Source organism: Pagrus major, chromosome 9 (assembly GCF_040436345.1).
Source record: "Pagrus major chromosome 9, Pma_NU_1.0".
Lineage (NCBI taxonomy): Eukaryota > Metazoa > Chordata > Actinopteri > Spariformes > Sparidae > Pagrus > Pagrus major.
The window spans coordinates 6,452,836-6,471,463 of record NC_133223.1 but is presented as its reverse complement, the minus strand read 5'-3'; the positions used below and the strand labels follow the sequence as shown (position 1 = coordinate 6,471,463).

At 41.1% G+C, this 18,628-nt stretch overlaps 1 protein-coding gene across 1 annotated transcript; it reads right to left on the bottom strand.

Moving 5' to 3' along the window:
• Window positions 1–1,198: 1,198 nt before the first annotated feature.
• LOC141001889 (uncharacterized) lies at window positions 1,199–17,206 on the bottom strand. Its single transcript, XM_073473041.1, has 8 exons — window positions 15,903–17,206; window positions 14,333–14,605; window positions 10,776–11,009; window positions 9,392–9,562; window positions 8,626–8,757; window positions 7,910–8,076; window positions 3,938–4,204; window positions 1,199–3,852 (listed from the first exon to the last, which is right to left on the bottom strand). Exons 1-8 carry the CDS (start codon window positions 16,156–16,158, stop codon window positions 3,676–3,678), a joined length of 1,677 nt encoding a protein of 558 aa, XP_073329142.1. The 5' UTR covers window positions 16,159–17,206; the 3' UTR covers window positions 1,199–3,675.
• Window positions 17,207–18,628: the final 1,422 nt, after the last annotated feature.

The window sequence follows — 18,628 nt, the reverse complement described above, 5'->3', positions numbered from 1 at the left end:
ACAACAACTGTGTCATGGCTTTGCTTTGTAAAATGACATTCCACTTTTAAGGCCACTGTATCAGGAACTATTGTATCATAAGCCACTGTTCAGACACGCAGCTCATCTAGGCCACAGCATCTCAACCAGTGTTCAAACAGTCCATTGTTTGATTCTTTACTAACATGCTGGCTATTGTTGTCATGTGTCATATTTCATGTAAAAGACAGAAGTTGCAGTCCTTAATTGATAATATACAGGACAATAAATACAAAGATATATCTGCAAGATCTTAATTGAAAACCACAAAGTGTCTCATTACAGGGAGCACTAGAATTGGTAGCTTCCCTGTTATCTGACATCGCCGGGGTTTGAATCCGATCTGTGGCCATTTGCTGCACGACAACCAAAATATCTTTCCCCAATCTTCCCCTCTACAGCCTGTCAGAGTGGCATATTTATAGCATACATGTTGTCAGATATGTTAATGCTATCCTGGCCTGTCTTGATTATCCTTTGTGGTAGGCAGAATTTAATATTTCTCACTCGGTGCCTGACAGGGCTGAACCCAGCAGTTCTGGTTATTATTTGAGAGCCACAGCCACACTCTCTCTTGGTAAAAATAAAAATGTAAGCCCATCTGTTTTTTAAGAGGTCTTGATGTCAGTTGATAGGATATGTTATACTGGGCGCTACAGCTACAATTCAAAAGTTATTGTGCACTTGTTAGAGCCAACAGAAAGCCAAAAAAGGATTGTTCCTCTGTTAAACTGTGAACCTGATGAATCTTCAAGCTCATGTTTCATTTGCTCTGACAGATGCATCTGGCCACCCTCCAACTCAGAGAGATTCTTCCTTCGTCCTGGTTATGACTGGCCAATCACATCGATTTATCTATGATGGGGCGGGTTTGATATGATGACTGACAGGAGCATTGCTGGTCCAGATTTGAAAATTCACACGTCACACGTTTCCACTGTTGTAACTGATTGTAGGTCTATCCAAATGCATCCAGTCCGCCTCAGATGTTTTCAGAAACAGATTTGTGTTTAGCTGTAATACGAAGGGGTTTTAAGACCAAGCCAACTTGCGAATGTCACTCAGCGCTACGTCACGTGGTTCTAAGCCAATCCAATTGTGTCCAGAGGCATTTTGGTCTGTACCCGTGGATAACACCACTTGCTTTAGAGTAGAAAGAAAAAAATCTCATGTACTTCACTGATTTCTAAAAGTACTTTATTGACTAGAATTTGTGATTTCCTGCATGCAACTAGAAACATTTCTGCTAAATTACATCTCACACTCTGTACAGATGACTACACAAACTGTGAATATGCACATGCCAACTGGTTGGACACAGTTCAGGTCCAAAACGTCCAACACATTTGGAAAGTTGGTCTTCCATTCAACTTCCATCTCTCTTATACCTCTAATATAAAACAAATCAGTACACCAACAGACATGAGTACAAAACAGCTGGGAGAGGATGAGATGTACACTGGGATGTGGTTTATATGGTTACTGACATGAAGAAAGGACAGGTGGTAATGTATAGACAAACATCACAGAGTACCACCGACAGTAGAGGACAGCATGTACATTGTTATTGTGGGAATGGGTTAATCTTAGAACGTGTGCATGTTTCATGTGATGCTTCTGTCTATGTGATTGAGCGCGCGCGCACACACACACACACACACACACTAGCAAGTAGTGCCCTTATAAAAATGCCATAGCCAGTCTGTGTAGCTGTGAGGGCAGTCTCAGTGCTTCATATCTTAATCATGATCAGTTTCTGTCTCTCGGTTCCTGGCTGTCTCAGTGCCTCTCACTTTCCCTCTTCCTCGGGTTAAGAAGCCTAAAACATCCTCCATCTCGAAAATCTTAAAAATAAATTGTTGGACTTCAGACACCACTCTGCTTCAATGTAAAATTCATTTTTTTAACAACCTGTCGGCCATGAATGCAACTCTAAAAAGAGAGACCACAGGGCAACTATGAGTCATTTCCTGTGTTCACAACCAAAGAAGGGGTTTAGAGAACCGAGTTAAACCTGTCTGGTGTCTCATCAGGTTGTTTGCCCAATTGCAAAATAAAATCTTGTTCAGAAGCTTCAGTTGCTTTTGGTTATTTGTTCATTCCGCTTACAATGGGACGAGAAGACCAGGTTTCATGTCCTATCTCCTACTGGGTTCTTTAAATGGGCAACATGTTAAATATGGTAGCTCCAATGTTTATAGGTGGCAACATTTCAGCAGAGTAACCAACGACTGCTGCTCTTTGCTAACTATCCTAGACTGTAGCAAGCTACCATTAGCTTATTAGCTCAGCTAGACGTGGAGCTAGTGGCAGAGCTCAACCAGGCTCAGCAGCATGCATGAACAGAGCAGCAAGAGAGTCATGAGCAGAGGAGACAGAGAGAGTCCGGCATTAGCTCTGGGCATACATTTTATTACATCTTAATCTATGAATTAGCCAAACAAGAGGTGACTTTGGAAAGACAAACCAAGGCTGTTTTAGTGATTTTTATTTTCATTTTCGGCAAAAGAGAGAAATCTGAATTCAGAAGGTGTCCCATTCTATTTTTAAGTTTAGTTAAAGAAAATGGGTGTAAAAATATCTCCTTTCATGACATTTATATTTATTTTACATTATTTCATTAATTTATTAGATTAGATTAGAGAAGTAGTGAACTGGCCACTTTTACATCTCCCAGCTGAAACTGCGCGGTGCTATCGCCTCTTGAGGTACAAAGGACGGACTGGGGCTTATTGTGTCGAAACTGTTGTTTCTTCAGACTGTGTGAATATTAATAGTTCATCATTTGGATGTTATAAAATATTTTTAATTAGGTTTTCATGTGCACAAATTTTAAATGCACATAACCTCCTGTTTTAGGGGTTTTTCAGGTCTGATGTCTTGTGACTTTTTCAAGAAAAACTAATATGGTGGATGAGGAAATGAAGAGTCGAATGCCAGCAAAAAAAGGAACACATCAAGAAATTTAAGATGGAGTAAAGCAGAGACATGGGGAAGGAGAAGAAAGTGCAAAATCCAAGTTTGGAAGGAAAAAAAAACAGATGGAAGAAGGAAATAAAGTCAAAATGAGGAGATCAAGAAAGGACAAGCGGGAGGAAAGTAGCTGAAAAAAGGTGAAGCAAAGGACAGAATGAAAAGAACAGAAGACAGAAAGAACAGAAGAAAGAAAAAATATCTGTTGTAAAGATAAAAATAGAGATAGATGATTGGCTCTGAAATGTTTCAGTGCCCAGGAGATGCCTTGTACACACACACACACACACACACACACACACTGGCCCAAGCATAAGCTAGCAATGGTCTCCAAGAGTGGTTGTCCTCTTGCTGAACTCACAAACATAAGCACACACAATGTTCACATGGCATTCAGGACACTCCCATTGGGATGAGCTGTCATCGCCATGGTTACTATCTGAGTTAGGACAGAAAACACACGCACACACAACAGTGTCCACCAAGCACACTGACACTAAAGTCCTAGGTTAACACACCCGCAAATATGCATGTGTGTGATATAAATGCTTGTGTGTGTGTGTCCACAATTAATTTGTTTTCCCACTCAGTCATTCTCTCTCTCTCTCTCTCTCTCTCTCTCTCTCTCTCTCTCTCTCTCTCTCTCTTTCTCTCTCCCCCCCAGTCAGTCTCATTGTCTCTCTCTCAGTTGGTCCTCCTGGGTTTCTGGTGCCAGAGCGCGGTTGGTAGGTTCTGGCAGCCCTGGTACTCTCGCCGCATCTCGCCATCCGTCAGAGGTGGAGTGGCATTGCAGGGCGCACCTGCCAACGTCACATTCAACAGGCCGGCCCATGGCTCCAGGAGGCGAGACATCCCAGTACCCTTATAACATAATTGGTGGTAGAGAAGATTAAAAGCTTATCTAATAAATCAAAAAGAAAAAAAAAACATTATTACGGTAAATTACCTTTCCCAAGTGGTCCAGCAGGCAGGTCACAGAGCTGATGTAGGACCAGCTGCTGTCCTCCCAGCCCAGGCTCAGCCTCTGGTGGTTGTAGGTCTGCCGTGTCTGGCTCTGGATCAGAACCACATTCAGGTGTTTCTGGGACCCTCGCAGCCTCTTAGACAGAACGCCACTGTAGCTCTGATCCACAAACAGCAAAACACGAGTTGCCTTGCAGCCGGCCAGGTCGGCCAGAAGCTCATTGACTGAGTATCGCTCTTTAAGATCAGCCTGGAGAGAGAGATGAAGGAGAAGGAGACAAAGTGTTAACCAGGCAAGCAATAATCTTGAATTTCTTGAAGGAGGCATGTTTTTCAATAAATGCTCAGTAAGCTAAGACGAGTTTCAGAAGGATGGTGAGGGTATGCAGAGGGGGGTGAGGGCTTTGTCTTTGATGTCTGTTGCACACACTGGATATGCTGAAGAGACAAAGTAGTCAAGGTTCTGCAGGTGGGATTAGCAAAAACAGTCAATGCGATAAATTTCCTCTTTATTGTGATTATGTCATCACTTCAAGGTTCAGGGTTCATTTATTTGTCATTCTACAGCCTGAGGAATGAAGCTGCTCTGTAGTCTGGTGTTATTGCAGCAGATACTTCTGTATCTTTTGCCAGATGGCAGCAGGGTGAGTGACTGTGGCTGGGTGGGTGTTGTCTTTTAGTATCTTTTGGGCTCTGTACAGACATCTCACTTCACTGATGTCACTGATGCTCTGTAGATGGTGCCAGTAATGTTCTGGGTGGTTTTAATCACCCACTGTAGAGCCTTCCTGTCTCAGGCCGTGATGAACCATGCCAGTTTGTGATGTTTCGAGTCATGATGCTTTCTATGCTCCTCTGTAACTGTTGACTCCTTGTTTTTGTTGGAATTGAGCAGATTGTTCTCTGTGCAACACTCTGCAAGATTGTTGATTTCCTCCCGGTATGAACTCTCTTCATTGTTTGTTATACAGCTGATGATGCCGGTATCGTCCTCATACTTCACAATCGAGTTATCCTGATGAGTTCAGTCATGGGTATACATTGTGAAGAGGAGGAGGCTGAGCACACAGCCGTGGGGGGCTCCGGTGTTGAGCACTAATGTAGAGGAGGGGTGACTGCCATTCTGAACTCTCTGGGGTCTGCTTGTGAAGAAGTCAAATATCCATTTGCAGAGAGTGGTATTCAAGCCCAGAGTGTTTAGTTTTCAAGCTGAAATCAGCAAACAGCATCCTGATGTAGCTGTTTTTATTCTCCAGGTGTGTGAAGACTGAGTGGAGGGCGGTAGATATGGCATCCTCTGGATCTGTTGGCTCTCAAGCATACTGTACAGGGTCCAGGCTGGCAAGGATGTTGTCTTTGATGTGCTGGAGAACCAGTTTCTCAAAGCACTTAATCAGGATGGGGGTGAGAGCCACAGAGTTGTTAAGACTAGACGCTGCAGACTAATGAGGTACAGGTACGTTAGTGGCTGTCTTGAAGCAGGAGGGAACAGTCTCCTGTGAGAGTGAGATGTTCAAAATGTCAGTTATAACATCAGCTAGCTGATTGGCACATGTTTTCAGTACATGGCCAGGGATGTTATCAGGCCCAGCAGCTTTACACATATTTACTCTCAACATGATTTTTCTTACATCCACTGCGGTTACTGACAGTGGCCTGTCCTCCGGAGGCAGAGTAGACTTCACAGCTGACTCTTTGTTGAGAAGACCAACGTGAGCATAACGTGTTTGGCTCACACATGATGGGGGTGCTCCTGCTTTTGTAAACTTTCATATTTTTGAATCGCCTGCCACACATCTTTAGTGCTGTTGGTGTTGAGGTCCTTCTACAATCTCTCCTGATGTTTACTCTTGCTCTGGAGGTGTTGTATGCTTCCTATCCGTCCCTGTTGATAGCTTGATCTGGAATGTTGAGATGTAGCCAGGTCTCTGTGAAGATGAATGCACAACAGTCTCTGATTTCCCATTGCTGAGTGAGCCTGAGTGAGTCCTATTTCATCCATTTTGTTTTCTGTGCCCGGATAGTAGCTAGAAGGGTGGGTAGAGGAATAGCCTTAGATCCAAGTTGGGTCGGCTTAACTCTGATCCCCACTCTTTTTTCTCCCTTCCTGGGGCAGTCGAATCACTTGCGGTGGCACTGGGACCTGTAGGTCTGGCTTGCTGGTCGGGAGATGCCATTGGCAGAGATTGTCTCGTGGTCTGCTGTACTTAATCTGAACCCCACACTTCCTTTTCTAAAGTTGATGGGTGTATTTCTGTCCCAGGTAATGTGGCTTCAGAAAAAATAGGCGAAAATAGCTAATTCAAGCAAAAATGAAGCAAAGTTTCATGTAGCTACTGGCTGCCACATTTGCGTGTGCTGTGGTCATCATGGCATGTCACTTATTCCTGTATTTTTATTTGTCGTAATTGCTCAGGTAACCAGCATGTCCAGCTATTACTCCCAGATGTAATTTTGAGTTGAATTAAATTTCTTTCACTGTCTCCCATTTAGCAAACTACAGAAATATCTGTCAGCCAGTGGCAAAACGGCTGTAAAGGCTACCATTACTGTCACTTCTAAATAAAATCCAATATTAACACTAATACAGTCAATTCAGCTAACTTAAAAGGAGTTACACGCTGTAACTTGTTTAACTTGTGAACAAACTGCAAAAACTATTTAAATGGTGTCACTACAAGGTTATCGTTGGCAGTAACCATTAAGGAATAATCTGTTAATACTTCCAAGATGGACTAATGAGAGGTTTACCTCTTGTCACTGTACATGATAGCCTGAGCACAATAGGCATATGTTGGTGGTAGCATACACATTCACCATGCACACTCTAAACTAATTGTTTTAGACCAGTTTGATGTTCATTCTGCATCTGCACGGAGTTTCACTGAAAGGTTTCTTGTATCACCATATGTTGCGTGCGCTCTGATATAAAATATTAACAGGAAAAAAAAATACAATTCTGAATCCTGTTCACCAGGATGTGTGAACAGCCTTTTTGACAACATCTGTCCAACTGATTGGTTTTAACATTTCTCTGTAATAATTGCCTATGACCATACCAACCATATGAGCTCATATCCTCATTTTCAAAACCTAAATGTGACAACAGACAGACATACTGTTGTCTGGGTGGTCCTTGTGTGTGTACAGTATGTGTGTGGTCAGAGGAATCATCTTATCATCTTACCTAATGGCTCCCATGTGTGTCTGATAAATCCCTTTCCTTTCTGTGTTGGTGATCTGCTTTAAAGAAGACTGTTGTTTCACTTAAAAGTGAATAGGGGAATACATTGGTGTGCCACTTATTGTGTAGTTGAACTGTAACAAGTGTGGCAGTAACAATACACTACTAAAAAATATACATCTACAAACTCTATTTGTAATTACCTGTGTTTCCAATCATCAGGGTTTTTTTGCATTTTCAATTTGCACAAATGCAGGAAAATCAGAATTTAAGTCAAAGTATTGCACAAGAGGTTACATTCTTGGCTAAAGCGGAAATGGTCATAAATGTGAAATGTAAAATCACTCAAGCTTCTCAAGACTAACATTTCTCAAATAATACATCATACAAACATAAACTCATCCTGTTTTCTGCATTGTTTTTGTTTGAGGTTTCTTCTGCAATGCTGTAATAGCACCAACTAGAGAATTAGTATCATCTTTTTTTTTCTTGATGAACCAACTGCTAATATTCTCATAACTATGTCAGATTGGAAAGGCACAGTAATTTACATTTTCTTTAGCTGATTTGCTGTAAAACTACATTTGGAGGGAAACACACTAATTTCTTCTTACACACACGTGGTCTCTCCACCAAATTTCTATAATTATATATTATTCACTTACTCATACAATTTTACTCAAAGCCATTCGTTCTAAGTGCTGGATCATATGTGTGTTTGTGTTTGTGTGTGTGTGTGTGTGTGTGTGTGTGTGTGTGTGTGTGTCTTACAACGCCATTGAGGTTGGCATCCCACAGCAGCATGGTGCCGTCGTTGCGTGTTGGTGAGTTCAGGTAAAGAACCAGTGTGTCTGCGCAGTGCTGCTTCCTGCAGACGTATGACACGTGGTTACGAATCACGGCTTTCTCTGTTGCGGAGTACACCCCCTCTATATCCTCTGTGGGGGAGGAAACGGGGGAGAGGAGTTAGACATCTAATAGACATGTTCAGTTCGATCTGTGGTGCAGTTTTGATGTTTTACTCTGCACCCAGGAAAACCTGCTCACAACTAGCTTCTCTTTGTCTTTTGCAAAATTCCTGAGATGTATGTAGTATTACATGTATTTACTTGATGCAGCATCTTCATGCTGAGTTTAGACAGGATTAAGTCCACATCACAGCCACAGGGTGAAAATCATTAGTCAGGTCACTTCATTGGCCAAGACATGACCTGTGGTCTATTGATCAGGGTTACACTGTCAGATATTTAGAAGTTTTTTTTAAAAATAAAGCAACTTTCATGGTCAGGTTTCAAAAGTGAAGGGCGTGTTAACTGTGAGAGTTTTAATTTTACAAAACAAAGTGCAAACGTAACAGTGTAGTAACCAACAGAGTAAAGCAGAGCTCAGACGATTTTTGGAACAAAATGTATTTTGTCATGTTTGGCTGAGAAAGTGCAATTGTAGGACTTAAACTTGGAGTTTTCAAAAAGCAAACACCTTCTTACCAGGCAACTGTCCACTGCTGGCAAAGAAGGTCTTGATGTGATCTTTATGGAAGCCATTGTTCTGCAACATTCTGTAGAACTTCTGAAGATTTTGGACGTGGCGCTGGAACGTCATCTGCTGCTGCCAGCCACCTGCAGTGTACATGCAGACATTTGCAGAGGACACCATAAACATTCTACAGAGACACAGCAGTGACAGCTGATAGAAAGCATCCTGACTGGAAACATCACAAACTGACATGGTTCATCACGGCCCAGGACGGGAAGGCTCTACAGCAGCTGGTTAAAACCACCAGAACATCACTGGTACCATCTACAGAGCATCAGTGACATCAGTGAAGTGAGATGTCTGCACAGAGCTCAAAGATACTAAAACTTTATAAAATACTTTGTTTTGCTGTGGTTTTGGTTTTTCTATGATATAACATAAAGGGACTCAAACTCAGCTTTGTTTTGCAACCCTGGTGTTATAAAATGAAAAATGAATAGATAGATAAATAAATGAACCTTATTAAAGGTCATTAAATGGACGTATGTGTTGGGAGCATGTTTGCCTGGATCGTTAGGTGTGTCAGGCTGTAAAACTGCTTGTCACCTGTCGTCAGTGAGCAATTAATCCAAACTCTAGACATCAAAACATCCTGGGTGATGTCACAGACCCCGAGGATGTGTTTACCTTCAGTCATAGTCTAGACTGTTTTTCTTCATTTTGTGATATTTGGTGAGAGCAAAGCAAATATGAATAATCACAAACAAACTGTCCTACCTGAGATGAGCACAGCGTGGTCACAGGTCTGGTAGAGTCGGCAGGAGAGGTGAGTGGCCAAAGGCTGCTGGTGGCAGCGTCTGGTGTTTTTATTTAGTTCACAGCTTGAGACAGGCAAACTGGGAGAGCCCATTGGCAGTGGCTGAGGGCATCTTGCAAACTCTGCATGCTCTGTTGGAGGAGGGGGCATGTAGGAAATTAAAAAAGTATTCACATAAAAGAAAATGAGCAGGTGCTCCCTTTGAAAACAGCTTGTAATAAAGCAGTGCCTCGGTGCCAAACACATTTCCTGACATCAAGTATAATCAAACTTGGTATGCCAGTATACTCAGCAGCCAGCAGGTTTATATGGGTCACAATCAACAATAAAGGAATATTTCATCCACACTAATTTGTGGTTTTATCCCAAGGATTGTCTATGTTGCCATTACGGCATGATAACACTGCCCCACACTTTTTTCATTATGCCCATGTTTCTGGCAGAGGCTTCAAGTGAGGGTGGTCAAAACATGTAAATAATTCTGCATTAAACTCAGACAGCATCAGGAAAAATGCAACAGCGTGCCACTCAACCCATAAAAACCAGGTGGAGTTTAACAATCTTCATTTTACCAAGACTATTTGACATATTGGTTTTCAATAAAAATATATAAAATAATAATTTTGGGTGACATGCTTAAAATAGATATTCTGTGACCAATTTTTTTTCTTGCACCGCCATGATGTTGAGAGTTTTGCTTCTGAAAGTAATATTTCATAATATTTCATGAATTTTCATGACATTGGTACAGATATTTAAGTTCCGCAGAGGCTAAATCCTAATGACTCATGACTCAAATATTTGATTTGTTCAATATTTTGATTTATGACCAATTAAATAACATTCCCATCAGCCTCAGCTGTACTTTGTGTCAGTGCTCATTAGCAAATGTTAGCATGCTAATCTGCTACATTACGATGGTTAACTTAGCTAACATGCTAAACATTAGCATTTCAGCATTGTCGTTTTGAGTATGTCAGCATGGTGACATTAGCATCTAGAAGCATTGTTATGCCGAGGTAAAACCTCACAGAGCAGCTAGCGCGGCTGTAGAGTTTTGCTCTTTTTAAAACTTTATTTTTGTGTGTTCAAGGATGTTCTACCTTTCAGAAAGCAATAGGTAATCAAAGTTTGATGGTTTACTTTTAGTTAGATGAAATGACACTGATATCAGTGTGTACAGTCGAGACACAGATTGTGTTTAGCCTAGCTTAGCATTTAAACTGGAAACAGGGGAAAACCAGCTTTCAAAGAGAAATAGAATATATACCTTCCTCAGTGTTTGTTGGTTAAAGATTTTGACTGGGTTTTGTTTAGACCAGCTGAACCCAATTTAAGACCTACCAACACATCTGAGTCTCTGCGTTCGGTTACTGTCTCCGACTCCAACCACCAGTGGCAGGAAGTGGACTTCACAGAGCCCTCCAGCAGCCCGCTCCACCAGACGGCTACCACTGCTGGTGGTAATGGTCCCACTGCGCAGCCGACCATTACCCATAAGCCTCTCTGGCCCGGTTTGCCGACGCTTCAGCTGGTTCTGACAACGACCCTTCAAGGCCAGAGTCAAACACTCGTCACCTGAAGACAAAGACAGTGAAACGCATCTTGAGTTACACAGTTTGCTGCAGTGGGAAAAAAGGTCAGTGTTCCATTACTGTCAGCCTGGCCTTCCCCTCTGGGCTGAAAAGGTAATGGTACAGGTGAGTGTATGTCTTTGTGTTTAAGGCTTCTATACTGTCCTAATCACCTGTTTCATAAGGAGTCTGACCTTCTTCATTTGGGCCATGTTGGATTGGTCCAGCGCCCTAACAGATATAACCACTTCCTGCTACTCACTGTAGCCTACTGTTTGTGTGTAGCTATCTTTGGCTGTAGCGACTAGCTGCCATTAGCTCAGTTAGCCGTGGAGAAAGTGGCCCTAAAAGCTGACGGGAGTCTGCCCACACCACGGGGGGTGTAAGCATTCAGTAGACATCTCTGCAACATAATACCTAGACGTCTTTCACACGACATCAACACTGTTGTTTCTTCACTCTGTTGATAAATAGATTGTGGCCATATCTTCAACATTGCCCCTTTAATTGATTCTTAATCTAAGTGATCACCATTTTCTCTCCACTTCCTTTTTCCTCTCTCTATTTATCACCTTCACGCCCATGAGCTTCTTGTTAATGGCTTCTATACTTTCCCCATATTCTTTGTGCCAAATGTCTCTTTTCTTCCTCCCTCTTTTTTTCTATTGCTCCCTCTCCTCTTGAGGTTAAATGAGGTCACAAGAAAGTTTCGCTCTAAAAGACTTTGGCCCAAAACCATCTACAGGACCCAGCAGGGGGCACAGTGCTGTGTGTGTGTATGAATAATTGACAGGTGTGTGTTCGTGTAACTCAGAGCCAATTTCACCTCAACATCTGGTCCTGACCTCTCTCACAGCGGGAGGTCAACAACTTCCTGTCCCCTTGGACCATTTCTACATTAATAAAGCACTTTGGAAACACTTCTTTTACCCCCTTTGGCCTTTTATCCATAGTAAACATGTTGTTTGCCAAAAGTGGAGCTTTTTAGAAATGCTGATGTTTGACCTTTGCCAAACCTTTTACAAATACGATCAAAAAGTCTCACTTTAGCTTTAATGGCACCAAAAAGCCATCTGTCTACTGAACTTCTCTGTGAGCACGCACTTTTTTGTTGTTTATAACAGGTAATTTCTCAATACAGCTGCTTTGACATATTTCTGCTGTCAGATGACTTAACAAGTACAGAATTTTGATTCCTTTTCTGGCCATGGTTTACCACAATTTATGATTGGATGCATTGAGACAAAAGAATAAACGATGACAAACTTTAAAAAAATTAATAATTATGAGTGGATTGAATAAATACAACGCAAATGTCTGAGTCTAAGTCTAAAGCTCAAGTTGGTTATTACAAAGATAGAAGTGCGAGAGCACTTACGCACAAACACAGAGCCATATCAGCTGCTGCAGTGGGCAAAAAGTGCTGAGGATGTAGCTTGGGCGAACCCCTCTGAGCAGAAGTGTCCTGCATCAGACAATGAGCTGTAAAATGGAGCTTTCAGAGGGTGAGACCACACACAATTAACCTATACTTTCTCTTCTGCTTGAGTCAGAGGCAGAACTTCACACAAACACAGTAGACCAGGGCTCTCAAACTCAAATTAGCTTGGTGCCACTGCTGGTATTATCTCGTAGGAGGGCCGCTACAGCAAGAAAGCACAACATTTCTGAAGTTTCCATTTTTAATTCCATTATTAATATAATAATACAAAAATGCAAACAGCAGTTTGTATACATTTTTATATGATTAGTTTTTAATAGTTTGTGCAGATCTTTTTCCCCTACTCTTAAATAACTTGAAGTGGAAGTGGCCCAGGGGCTGGCAGTTTGAGACCTGTGCATAGAGCTACCAAACCATCCCATGATTATATTATGAGATGGCTCTTTCTTCTTTCTTGTAAGGAAGTCAATACAACCTTGTGATACAGAGAGCAGTGGTGAGTATTACATTTGTCATTAGTGGTGAAGTTCAACGCACTCTGAAGAACTGTCGATATAATGATGTGCAGTGTGACAGAATATCTCCACAACTAAGGCTGGGTTACACCAGCAATGATTAATTTAATCTTAGATAAGCTCTAATTAGAGTTTAGTGAAACTAGGTTTAAATGAGTAAATCCAGATTTAAAATTAAGCAGAGCTCTGTAGCACCGTCAAAAATTAATCGCTGCGCAGTAAAGCAAAGTTTATTTATGTAAACCAAGGTTAAACAGAGTTTCATCAATGCGGAGATGCTCCCCAAATTAAAAAAGATATATTAAGAAAACCAATTTGTGTGCTGTCAGAGCCATGGATCAGCTGCTGCTTTTAAATGTCTTCTACTCAAAACAATAAGTACTCTTTAGTTACAGACACAACTTGAAGCAGGTGGCCCTGTTGTCAAGGAGATATAAATCTGATGTGCCGAGACAAACTGAGTCAAGCCGAGCTAGCACATGTGGAAATGTCCTCTTAGTGAACCAGCTGCATCTGTGTCACTGTGCTGTCTGATAGTCGGTCCAGTCTGCTGTTCAGCTCAGTGACTGACTGAACTGGTATCTTGATAAAGAAATTCCGCTGCATCATAAAACTCATCTGGTTTGAGTCTGTCCCTTCATCTTATTCCAGTAACTTGATCATTTTGCTCAGTTCATTAAAAAAGGTTTTGGAGCAACATAATTAAATTTGATCTTGGTTGGAGAAAAAAAAAATATAAAACTGAGCTTTCAAGAGAGGTTTAATCTTTCTTAATTTTAAGATAGTTTTGGTGCAACAGAATTTAAACTTGAACCATAATTTAATCAGGTTTAAAAGTTCATCCTTGTTGGTGCAATCCAGCCAAAGTGGCTGGTTTTAATTCTATATAGGAAGTCTACTTTGATTTTCAATACATTTTTGATTTAAATATTCTTGATTGACAGTCTGCTGTCAAGTATTTTCAAAGGCAGACTGAATTTATAAAACTGTATCATCTGCATAAAAGTTTACGTTTTACGTTTTACGTTTATTAGTGATTATCATTACTACTACTATACATTTGCTACTCTCCTCTATGTGCTATTACTACCACTATTATAACAATACAAATAGTACTGCTGCTAATAACATTACTACTACAAGGTTATTACAACCACTACAATTACTAATGCTCATCCTCGAGTTTAAAGCTGTATCACTCCCAAATTGCATATATTTGTGATGTTTGTTAATTTATCCAAAAAAATAGGATTAGTTAACAAACTTTTCCATTTAACAGCCAAATTCACCTGTGGGTATTGAGTATTTCAAACAAAGTTCCCAATGAATTAACAACATGTGCAGAAAGACTGTCAGTGTCTGCTGACTCACCCAGGTAAATGCCATCCAGATGTGTGCACCTCTTCTTCGTCACATTCACATCCACATAGAAGAGGACCACTGGGTGCCCAAAGTTCTCCCCAGGGCTCGGATCCAGCACCAGCACGGCATCATGGGCCGTGGAGCCCGGGAAAGACTGCTGGTGTCTGAGTGGACCTTCTCCTCTGTTCAGCACCTGGCTGACGCTGAAACCTCCCCGTGGTTTGGAGCTCACCATCCCACCTGAGGAGTCTGGCAGGATGGCCAGAACTTTGTCTGAGTTACCTGGAGGATTTTGGCAAAACACAAGAATGAATTCAATTCAGTTCAATTGGCTTGTTGGCTATGTCGGCTACATAACAAGGTACATATAGACTCTGGTCATGGCACGACCTGTTGGCGCAGGAAGATTACAGGTGGAATTTATGACATTAACAATGGCTGCATTCCATTTAGGTTAGCTTGTTCCAAGTCTATGATAATGTACATGCTCACTCACTGACATGACTTACTGGGACACTGAGCCATCGCTAACATTATTGGTCACACCTGTGCTTTTCCTGCTTTGACAAGTCAAAATGTCTGCTGAGAAACGACTCTATTTCCTCGGCTAGAATACAGACATGTTAAAGCAAGATAGTAATGAGGAAAAATACAATAGTAAATAGACATATAAAAGTAAATGGATATACTATAGCCAAGGAACATATTACAAGACAAAACAAATAGTATGAAGTATATGAAATATAACAGCAACAGTGTGTGTCAGGTAACTGTCACTACTGTAACTGTACTGTATGTATTTGAAATGATTTTATATGTTCATATTACCTAATAATTCTATATATATATATATACAGAGTAGTAAAAGTTTTTTTCTCAGGCATTTCACCAGACATTTTGACATTAGTATTTACAGTAGGAAAAGTGTAGGTGTTATTAATAACATTAATGAGGGCTCTGTTCTATTCAAGTGCCCCAGTTAGCCACAAAAGTGTAACAGTGAGCCAGCATGCACAGCACCCAAATTCTTAATACCTACTACATGAACAAGTCTTTTTTAATTAATACATTTTTTTTTTTTTTTCATTTTGACATGTTTGGCTAACAATGACTGTTGTAATGAATCATTAAGTTATTAAATATAATGAGTATAACAATAATACCAAGTAAAACAATAAATATTACATTTAAAAAGCACAAGATTTTGAGTATATTGTGAAGTGGTCTGGCAAACCTAAATATTAATGGATTCTTTCTCTGGATTATTCCCATATCAGGGAAATAATTTACATAATTCAAGTTGCAAACAGCAAATTTAGACTCTTTAAGTTGTTCTTTAAAAAATCTATTATTGGATTATTTTTGACTGATATTTAAAGGCACTACGTTTGAATTTTTTGCCTTTATTGCATTTAATCAAATTGACCCCTTCAACATTTACACACATCTTGAAATGGTGTGACTGTTTGTACACTGTTTCTCAGTTGATGCTACATTATAAACCATCAACCTCAATAAGTAGAACTTTAATGTGCAACAAGAAGAGAAAGCCTGGTGATGTAACCTTTGCCCTCCATACCTGCAGCTGTGCGTGGCTCCGATACGTAAACAGCCACAGCGGACAGTGGCAGGTGGGCGAGCCGCCTGCACTCAGCCTCAGAGAGCGAGGACATGCGGAGGCACCGGTCCAGCTGGTCCCACTGCAGTGACTGGAGGCCAGAGCGGACCCAGCGCTCCAACCGGCCCGGGGCCATGCTGCCTGTCGGGGGGGCCGCCACTGCAATGTGGAGGACGAGGATGGAGAGAGGAACTGCAAGAAGCACCAGGAGCCTCATTGTCACACCTGGATCCTCCGGCTTCTTTACTCTTGAGTTATCCTTTTAAACTTAGTTCCTCCTTTTCTGGATTCTTTTTCCGTATTTCTCCTTTTTTGTTCCTACTTTTGTTCTTAATCCTCCTTATATTCTTTTGATTACTCCTTGTTTTGCTTGGTTCATCCTTTTCCCCTTGATTATTCCTTTTTTTCTGTATCTGCTTTTGATCTCCAGTACTTCTTTCCACCCCTTTTTTTCTCTTTTCCTTTTTCTCTTTATTCCTCTGTATTTTATTTATTCTGTCACTTTTGACTCTTTACTTCTGTGTATCTTTAGCTTCTGTTGACTTTTTTGGTTGGTCCTTGAACTTTTCCTGCTCCTCTGTCTTCAGCACACTGCAAAATCTCTAAAGTTGTTTTCTTCCTTCTTTTCAGAATAATTTACTAAACTCTTAAAAAAAAACTAAAAAGTGAAAATAAATTCTCTTTTCCTTGATTTTTTAGCTGGCGAGCTGATATTCCTCACACAAATGTTGGTCTACAACATCTTCGATCATTCGTGGGGTGGCAGAAACATGTCCTCCTCCTCTGTCTCTTTGTTTTGTTTTCTGCTTTATTCCTCCTTTTCTCTGGATTTGGAATAAAATTACAAAACCAGACACTTGTGGTTGTGGTTTTTTCTCTTGTTACTAAATCTTTATTTTCATCTTTGTATCTCCTTTTATGTCTTCTGACTGGATGCAACCGACACCAAGATCCTCTGTAGTTGTGAAACCCTTTTCCTTCTTTTCTTGCGTCACTTTTTCTTCTTAATTCCTTTTTTCCTCTAGTTTTCAAAATATATCCAGTAGTCCCCAAAGGCACCAATTTAGCCTTGATTGGTTGTTCTTGTCTTTTGTTGATGGACTGACTTTCCTCCCCCTCCTCTTCTTCTTCTGTAGTCCTCTTTTGTGGAAATGATTTATTTGACCTAGCTGGAGCAGCTCCAGGCTCTGTGTTGGTTTGGAAGGTGAAAGATCATCCTGGAGTAAGAAAATGTTGTCCTGATGAACGAGACCAGAGGACGGATCCTATTTCTTGTTCTACTTCACCTAGTTTGTCTTGAAGACTCTTTGCTCTCAGTGACACTTGAGACTGGATCCTCCACAGCTCCGAGGACAGACACACTCCTGCTGCTCAACCCACCCACTGCTCAGCGTCTGCTTGCTCTCCCCTCGTCTCTTTATCTCTCTCTCTCTCTCTCTCTCTCTCTCTCTCTCTCTCTCTCTCTCTCGCTCACACACACACACACACACACACACACTCTTTTCTCTCTCTCTCTTCCTCTGTCTGCAAGATGTAAGAGATGTAGAGAGAAGAGCCCACACAGGAGAAAAGGATGAGTAGAAGAATGAATTAGGAAATAAAAGTAAGTTGGAGAGGAAGGTGCAAAGGATGAAGGAGAAGAAAGGACGACAGAAGAGGGTAAGTCAAAAAATAGGGAGAAAAAAAGGAAGTCGTGAGCAGGAAGAGATGGACAGGCAGGAAAAGGAATGGAACCAGAGAGGAAATGATAGAAGATTGCAAAGAAGTGAGAATAGAATGAAAGTGAGGAAAACAGAAGAACAGGGCAAAGAAAGAGGAAAGGAGGGAAGCAGGAGAGTGAAAGGGAGGGCAGGAAAAAAGAGGGAAGGAGAGAGGAAAAGGAAACAGAGACAAAGCGAGAAGAGGGAAAAGGTTGAGAGTGGAAAAGAGACTAAGAGGCAGGAAAAAGGAAAGTAGGAGAGGAGGAAAGGAAGACAAAGGGACGGAGATAAGGAAGGATGAGAAAGTGTGAGGAAAAGAAGGAAGAGAGGAAGGAGGGAGGAGAAACAGGGAAGGAAAAATGGATGGAAGTGAGAAGTGGAAGAAGAGGGAAAGAGGCATAGAGACATAGAATTGAAAGAGTAGAGAAAGCAAGGAGAAAGAAAAGTGAGACGGTGAGCAGGGAGGAAAGGCAAAATTGAGAGAAGATGATATATAAATGTGACTAAAAGAAGAGCAGAAAAAGAGGAAACCAGAGGAGCAAGAGGAGTGGAGAGGAAGGACAGGAGCTTCAGAGGTCAGAGGTTCGTTTTTACAGTTCTCGCCTCCAGTGAGCCCTCTAGTGATGAAATCTGTGATGTACAAGCCCATCTGGTCCTCTGTGAGGAAATGAAGGCAGGAGAACACATGAAGCTGAAACCCAACCTCCAAATCAGTTCCTGCAGCACTGGAATTGGAAATGACAAGAATGCTACCCAAAAATTTCAAATTGTTAAGGTAATATTTCTTCATCTCTTTGATTTGAATAGATTTGAAGCTATATATATGTATATATATACATATATATATATATACATATATATATAGCTTTGTTTCTTTTGACCACAACCTTCAATGTTTAATTAAAACATTTCGATATACATTTTCATGTGAGGCCAGGGCTCCTTGCCTCAGTCCCTCTACAACACCTGTCTACTGCAAACTTGTAT

Bases quoted from the DNA above. Each gene is read 5' to 3' on its own strand.
- LOC141001889 (XM_073473041.1), bottom strand. From the start codon at position 16,158: ATGAGGCTCCTGGTGCTTCTTGCAGTTCCTCTCTCCATCCTCGTCCTC. The intron at 8,758-9,391 runs GTAGGACAGTTT...TGTACACTGCAG, and splicing joins CCACGCTGTGCTCATCTCAG to GTGGCTGGCAGCAGCAGATG. The intron at 4,205-7,909 runs GTAAGACACACA...CTCTCTCTCCAG, and splicing joins ATGCCAACCTCAATGGCGTT to GCTGATCTTAAAGAGCGATA.